Source organism: Mycetomoellerius zeteki, unplaced genomic scaffold, assembly GCF_001594055.1.
Source record: "Mycetomoellerius zeteki isolate Tzet28-1 unplaced genomic scaffold, Tzet1.0 scaffold517, whole genome shotgun sequence".
Classification (NCBI taxonomy): domain Eukaryota; kingdom Metazoa; phylum Arthropoda; class Insecta; order Hymenoptera; family Formicidae; genus Mycetomoellerius; species Mycetomoellerius zeteki.
Window position 1 is genome coordinate 580,945 of NW_017257520.1, and position 8,716 is coordinate 589,660.

Genomic DNA, 8,716 nt, shown 5'->3' on the forward strand with positions numbered 1-8,716 from the left:
CATCAGCAGCAACAACCGCCGCGCTACCCGATGCAAATGCAGATGTTTTCCGGCGTGCCAACCTTGGCCGCGAAGGAGACCGTTCTCGAGCCGCCGCTACGTCGCGACGACCTCGTCTATGTTCACTGCGCGTCGGAGGATGAGGAGGTTGCTGAGGACGAGGAGGAAGAATCCAAGGGTCTTACCAGGTCTAGGTCGTGGCTCTGCTGCCCCAATGATCGCCGACCCGATAAGACCGTGCCCATACAGGTCGAGGCCAATAAAGACGTGCAAAATGCTGTAAGTTTTCCCGAAATGGCCTTAGACGATGTAGGTGAAGGAAAGGACGCAAGATCAGAGAAAGAAAAGGGAGGAATCTTTATTCAGAGATAAATCTATGTGCTTTAACACGGTTAAAGCTCAAGATCTACGTTAGGAAATTAATGTTCACGTAAAGGAATTCGATAACTCACGCCTATCGAATCAATTTCGGAAGAGGTAAATAGATAGATAAATAAAGCGTTTATTGGAAATTCTAGAGCAAGCCTTCTAACAATAAGAGCAAATTGTATTGAAATTAGAAGAAAACTAGTTAGGTATGTGATAGACAATGAATAAATAGCGCAATATCTAAAGATTAAGTGGAAAAGAAAAGATGTACTGTAAAAGTAAAATGAAGAAGAAATAAAGTGAATACACTATTAGATATTAAAGGAGTAATAATAGCTTAATCCCTTGAGTTAAATAATATTTTGTTATTTTTAACTTTCACGTGTCGGAATGTAAATCAATTTATTTCTGTGATTAGTTTCAAATAACGTCCGTATTAACGTATGCACTTAAATAATAAACTTTTAAATCAAATTTAATACATTTTCTTGAATTAAATTATTTAACTTCATTGTTTTAGTTAAGTTAACAATATTGAGTAGGAGCAGTAGCGACCTACAGAAATGATTAAAAGTAACTCAAATTGGATATCATTTGACGTTATGAATTTAACAGTGTAAGATACAGTGAGAAAGGGTCCCTGTAAAAAAAATCTGTCAAATTATTTTCAGAAAGAAGTTGTTAAAAAAGGGCCAATTTTTTCTCAAACTAAAGGGTATAAATAAAAGAAATACCTAGTGTTTTTTTTTGTAGATTTTAACCTACCTGGAGACGATGTATTTATTCAAATTTCAATAGATGTACTATATTCTTGCTTAATTTTCGAAGTGTTCCTCAAACGCCACGAACTTTTTAATAACTTTATCATATTCAGAAGGTCAAAATCTACAAAAAACAATATTTCTTTTATGGACAAAAATCCATTCTTTTCTAATCTTCTTGTCGGGAAAAACAACTTTCTTGAATTTCTGATCTTGAAGATATTATCATATCTGATATCACTCCTCGTATCTGTCGCGAGGACGCGTGGGATTTTTGGAACTGATTTATCGCGCGATGCTGACTTTTTCCATTCGCACTCGCGATATGACGTCACGTTCTGACATACGCCGTCAGGAAAACCTGTCAGCGAGTCGATACACGACAGGCAGGCAGGCATTGCTCTTTTCAGATCTCCGCGGCTTTGCAGTCTAGCTCGCGGGCGACGATAAATCATCGCGCCGCCGCCGTCAGTCATACAAACGAAAACACAAAAGAACTTTTACTCGATAAATTGCACGTCAGTCATAATGAGAGTGGACAAATCCAATGGCGCTTTACCTTTTTGCAAATAATGAATTTTGCGGATCTCTTTCATTGATTGTCCTGCGTATTAATTGAAAAAGCTTCGCATTGCGTTCTACGTCAGTTTCGCTGCAACAAAAGTGAGAAAATAATTACCGTCAAAGATTGAAATTATTTTACAATCCTTGACATAAGTATAAAGCATCCCTACAAATTGATGTGCGTATTCTATATCTATAAATTGGAAAGGAGTTTTATTGAAAAATAATAAAACAATAATTAATGTATTTAGACTCAATAAATAAAAATAATGTATAATCTGTTTTTTAAATTGCGATACGATGATTTTTAACAGAATTATGAGCAATCAAAGTCAAAATATTCTTTTACTTAACTGGCGAGTAACTCAGTAACAAAAAATCGTAGAAACATTTAAAAAAAAAACAATTTTGTTAGGAAAACTTCAAGTTTTCACGTCAGATAGTCGAAAATTTTTGCAAATTTTTTGGGGGCACATGACAGGCGCAAAGTGAGAAGAAAATTCTTCATCTTTTTCAGCTTGTAGTTTACTATATATAAAAAATTACCAAACTCATATAAACTCAAAAAATATAGTAACCGTTTAAAAGTACAAATTTTAAGCTTCAAAATCCTTTTTTTTATTTAAGTTGTTCATTTTTAACGAAGATATTGCATATATAATTTTGATCTAAAAAAACGGCAAGAGGTTTCTTTCCAACTCAGTAGAAAGCAATTACTTACCTATAACAAATATTACATCATTTGCAAACGAAATATTGCATTTTGCTTTACTAATAATAACAGAATGAACAAATTGAGCAATAAATTGATGCAATCGAGTCAAACGGACAGCTTGCACAATTTACAATGCTATCTGTTGAATTCACTGTGTAATTGCTTACAACAGCATTTGGTCCAATTATCTTACAGTACAGTTAGTCATTTATGTATATGTGTGTGTGTGTGTGTGTGTGTACAATAATTCTACATATAAAACTTATATAATTGTCACTTTTATAATAACTGCTACTACTATTTTTCTCTGACAATGAGTGTAAGCAATAATTTGTCGTTAATTAATCGTTTTCACAAAATTGACAAGTTGTAAGAGTTACAACTATGAAAAGTTATCGCAGTCATTTTTATTTACAAAAATTCTTAAAGATCTGGAAAGCTAAAAAAAAGAACGATTAAAAATTGTTGATTTTTCTAATTTATCACCATGTACAATTTTACCGCGTAATACGAAAGCAGATTAAGTTTTTGTTTTACCCTTCCACGTGCTTCTAATATTTATGGCGTGTTTCCTAGGGCATCACACTCTCCTCTTATAGTGTCTCCACGGACCTGGCGTTTCCCGTGCACACCCTCAGTTTTTCGACAAATTTCTCCCGAGCTAATCTCATGATGGTTACGGCTGACGGAAAACTTCCGTCGCTTCTTTTTTCCCGCAGGAGACCTAACTTCTATAAAAATTACTTCCGAGTAATATCCGATAAAACGATTCAAGTGAGGCTATCGCTAGCTGAAATACAGTCTGACTCTTTTTCAAAGATATATTTACAGTGTTAAAATTACGCTTGAAAAGTCAGACCACCGGAAGCATTTTTATAACGCAGATAAGTTATTTTTACATTTTCTCAAATGGTTTCCGTTATTAATAGAACATATTTTATCTTTATAGAGATAAAATTTCTGTCGAGATAAACTTGGCGCCGTGCTTTATATAAAGCACGTTTTTTCATCCCAAAATTAGACACGATATTTAACCCGTAGGACATTACACACTAGTAAATGTAAAGTTTTAAAAACTCCTATTTTTAAATATAAAGAAAGAAATAAATAAAATATGATTATTCTCTATTTTGTATATATATTTATTTGCTGTAGTTTCTTATATTTTTTATCATTAATTATGCACAGAATCATGTATTATCTATTTTTTTCGACAAAAAGCTATTATAATTCCAAATAATTTTTTTTAACAAGAAGTGTTAGAACAGGAAACCGGATTTTGCCCTCTTTTATTTCGGAGAAATTTGAAAATAAAATTGTACCAAAAAAGATCCAGATTACAAATGGAGGATTAAAACGTATGGGTTAAAACATGGAGTGCATAATAGAAGATAATATGCGAACATGGAGCTGCTTTCGAAGATCGACTAGAAAGGATCAATCTTCTCGAGGCGAACGAACGAGTGATTTTCGAGCGGTGTAAATCGCGATGGGAAAAGGGCGCGGTGAGAGAAATAATCGCGAAACACCTCCGCGGTTTCGTGCCACGATCGCGGAAACGATCGACAGCGGCGACTGCACCGTCTCGTGTGGCGATCGCACTAAATTGCACTGACGACGAGGGAGTCTGGTTTTCTGTAATGGATCTTCGCTCACGCGTGGCTGGCAAAACACGCGCGAACCGTGAAACCAGCAGACGCCTACCGTTGCATTCCATGGTATGCGTTCCGTGCCTCGCACAATTGAGGCATTTGCTAGGAACATCGCAACCGCCAGCCGGGTCGCATACCGTCGTAAAGTTCAGCCGAGAGGGCCATATCGTTAACGTTTATGAGTTGGTTGACACCGACGAATACTCTGCTAAGTCTATACGACATTGCGCGCGGTAAAGCCGATAGACGTCAGTGCAATTCCGCTTATCGAATGCGCTCGAGGATAATTTATGTCTGAAAGCTAAACAGGGGAAAATCTCTAAGAAATCTGAAAGAAAAATCGAGGAAAAAATATATGAAAAGCATAAAATCTTACAACAATTTAGAGAGAAAAAATTGACAGTTTCGTAACGCGGATGAATGTCTTGCGTTACTTTCTTATCAAGTTAATTTAGTTAAAATTGAAACTGACATCAAGGCTAAAAATGTAATGTTAGATTCAGATATTAAAAAATTAATAAAAAAAATATGTAGCGGCCGGAACTCTGTTTAAAAATGATTGTAGAGCATAGAACTCTGTTATAACTAACGAGAACTGTCGCTAAAATTGCTATAAGCAATCAGCGCGACACTTTCTTCAAGTGTTGGGCCGTTTTCTATACATATATAAAATGTATAAAAATTGGAAATTACGTTGGAATTTTATTTTCAAAATGCATATATTAGTAGATCTTTAGCAGAACTATCGGGAACTGTTGCTAAAAGTGCTAATATTTATCATTTTCTTGTACTTTACAAAATTGTCGTACTAAATTCGCGAAATTAGCACGCCATATTTTCATATTTGGTTATTTTATATAAAAAATGCGTAACTTTTTTATTTTTAGGTAGAATTGTAGAACTATGAAAAGTGCTACTGAGGTACTGTCATTATTTTTTTTATATTAATAAAATGTGCTAGCTTCACAGATCTTCGAAAGCGGCGCCTTTTCAAAAACGCAGGCACAAAAGACGCTTCGCTGCGAAAGCGCAAGAATCGCATCGATTGTATTTCGATTTAGAAATAGCTTTGAAGCTTGTGCTATGCTTCAACGAGAAAAAGGTATCGCCTCGACTCGTTGGACCGCGAAAATATATCACGTCTTCCATTTTTCTGTTCACCCTCCCGTTTTCTCTCTCCTCGCTCTCTTCTTCTCCATATATCTCACCCACGCGCAGTATAAAGACATCATCATTTGTATGCAACTGGTTCTTTTCGATGTAGGTTAATAGTAGGGGAGACCGGGGTCAGTAAACTATAGGGGTAAGTAGAATAATTGAGGCTACGTTATAAACAAATCGCGCGAGATACGCGTAAACTCGTCTGAGCATGCAACAGTGACTGCCGCTCAGTCTGCTGTAACATCTCGTTGTTAACACATCTATGATAGAAGTTACGCTACAATTTAAAAAAAATCGTACACCTAAGTAAACATTTTTATTCTTAAAGTTTTTATTTTACAATCGTATATAATTGTCTGAGATATTTTATTTCCATTTAGGTAGTAAGCGTAGTTTTTACTCAATAAAGTCCAACAGATTTTTTTTGTTTATCTGTCTTTGTTATCTGTTAATGTTTTTAAAAAATGAACGGATGGGGCTAGTAGGCTAACCATAATACGGGGCTATATGATTAATTTAGTGACGACTCTAATAGTATCTACTCCCAAATTTCTTGAAATGAAATCTCACTCTAAAAGAGTGAAAATACAGTCAGTTTTGAAAAAGAGTGAAAATGTTTCACTTCTTGAAAAAGAGTGGCAATATTTCATTCCTTTAAAGAGATTTACCTCAGTGGTAAATATTATAAGCAGTGTTGTGCAAGGTACTCTATTTTCAATACCTAGGTACAGGTACAGGTACTCTAAAAAAATGTACCGAGGTACAGGTACAGGTACTAAAAAAATAAAATACCTAGGTACAGGTACAGGTATTTTAAATGTACCTTAAAGGTATCTAATAGGTACTTTTATTTTTAACATGAATAAATTGCATTTTGACGTCAAAATGCAATTCCGACAGCTTGTTTGTTAGATATAATGAATATATTTCATGTATCTGCACGTAATATTTATTAAGTTATTATTAAGTTATTATACATATATTTTATGTATACATACATAATTTTTTTTATTTAATAATAAAAATTATGATTAAACATAATGAATAATTTGATTATACTTTTGAGGCTTCCACGGATATCTTCTGTATAAAAGTTATCTTTTTCGCGGGTTGTCTCCGTGTCTGAATCCATATTAGAATGCCAATGTTTCGTGAATATTACAGTCCACTTTATCAGGACGAGGAGCGACCTGATACTCAGTATCAGTACAGTATCAGGTCGCTCCTCGCCCTGATGAAGTGGACTGCAATGTTCACGAAACGTTGGCATTCTAATATGGATTCAGACACGGAGACAATCCGCGAAATGGATAACTTTTGTACAAATAATTTGATTATTCATTATGTTTTAAAAACATTAAACATTCAAAATTTGCGTCGGACAAATTATTTCGTCGCGTCGTTAAAATTTGTTGCCCTGCACTAAATATACGTTCAACAGATGTGAAGCTCGGTAAAAGCACATTATATTTCATATATATTTTTTTTATAATTGGATATTTAAACTATTTAAGTCTTTGGATTTATCAGATAAATATGTTAAGCACTGTACTTTTACGTCGAGTGGTTTCGTAGGAATTGAAGTTGTTCCATTAACATTATCAGAATATTCAGGATTTATATTTTTATCGTGTAGAAAAGAAAAAAAGTATCCTCATCCGATTCTAATGAAGATTTTTCGACATTATCAGTGTCTTTACAAAGAAAAGATTCTGCTTCGTCTAGTAGTACATTTTCACATAACTGTTTGGAATTTAGATAATTGGACATTGCGAGTCATTTTAATTTTAATTTTGGGATAGAAATAGTTGCTAGTATATAATATCGACTGTATACATTCGTCAAGTCAATTATACTCTTAAATCATTCGTCTAGAGCCATTAATAAAGTATCGCGTAAAATTTTACAAAAACGTAAGTGTCCTAACTTTTCAAGTTGACATTTCATTTGAAAGAGAACAGGCAACACATGATCAAAACAAGAATTCTTATCATCTTGTAGAAAGTCAAGTGCAAAAGCAATAGATTCCATGACTTTTATATATTCTTCCATAAAAGAGATTTGACAATCTGTAAATTTGAATTTTTCTAGTTTTTCACAAACATCTTCTAAATGTTTTTTTACGTTTAATATGGCTTTAATGCTATCATAAAAACTGTTCCATCTCGTTTTACAAGGTATTTTTAAACGACATTTACAAATGTCATAAAATATATCAGCTGCTTTTGTCGACCGACTAACCAAATTCCAAATATCGGCTGGCCTTTGAAAAGTTGACGTGTATATTTTACAATAAGATTGATCATTTTGAACTTTCAATGAATCATGAGATGCGAGTAAATTTAACGTATGAGCAATACACCAAAATTGCTTAGGAAGACTAACTTCAGATTCATCATTTAAGTTACTTTCTAAATCAATTGTTACGATATTTGCTTCAGGATCGTCTAATTCATCCAGGAGTGATACCGATTGCTCAGTTTGAAAAGCTTTTGCAAAATTAGCAGCGTTGTCAGTTATGGTACCAACAACTTTCAGTTTCAAATTATATTCTTTATGTACTTCATACAGAGCATTCGCAATTACAGAGTGAGTATGTGCAAACATAATTCGTTTACAAGCTAACATGTACGATTTTCTCTGATAATTTTCATTAATATAATGACAGGTTACACTCAAATAGGATTTATTATTAGCACTCTATATATCTGCTGTAGTACAAACCCAAGATTGTTTTTCGAAAGCTGCTATCATGTCAGATTTTATAGACTTCATCTTATTAAATAACAAATTTTGTAAAGTATGTCTTGACATTGATTTTGCACCAGATAATCCTTCAATCAATTCTATAAAATATGGATTTTCAACCAAAGATATAGGTTGCATCTTTTTCACAACAAATTGTTGAATTAGCTTATTTGCCTGAAAATCAATAACGCATACACAGTATTAATGATCCATACACTGTTAACAAAAAATTTAAATCGTATGATGGACCCAGACGTTCCACTCAAATTTTTGTGTTAATTTAACATACAATGAATATGCAACATCGTTATACAAATTACAATTTTAATTTTATTTTCAATTATACATAGACAATATACATATATACATATATTTTTTATCTATATAAATAATAAATTATAAATGGGTACATAATATTAAAATCTAAGAATACCATTGCTTTTATTTTATTTTTTTCTACATTTTTGGAGTCCATAGAGTTGTTTGCTTTTCAAGTTTCTTATGCTATCTGGAGAATCAGTAGAATTACTTTTGCTCAAGGCTTTATCTTTCTCTTTCATTTGCTTTATTGATTCTAAAATAGATGGATGTAATCACTGTAAACAATTAATAATTATTAAAAATAGTTTAAATAAATAATAGTATTGATGGCTAAAAAATAGTCAAGTTCTAGACAGCACACAATATTTATAAAATATTTATAAAATATTCGTAAGATTTATTTTTAATATTTTGTAAATATATAT

At 33.1% G+C, this 8,716-nt stretch overlaps 1 protein-coding gene across 3 annotated transcripts in view; it reads left to right on the plus strand.

Moving 5' to 3' along the window:
• LOC108727656 (colorectal mutant cancer protein) overlaps positions 1–8,716 on the plus strand; it is a 73,611-nt gene that overhangs the window by 44,419 nt on the left and 20,476 nt on the right. Inside the window, exon 1 of one of the 3 annotated variants that reach the window (XM_018455846.1) lies at positions 7–279. The exons of the other annotated variants lie outside the window; for them this stretch is intronic. Within the exon in view, the coding sequence (XP_018311348.1) occupies positions 31–279 (249 nt within the window). The 5' untranslated portion in view covers positions 7–30. Of the gene's footprint in view, positions 1–6; positions 280–8,716 lie in introns of those variants that run through there. 3 annotated transcript variants of the gene reach the window in all.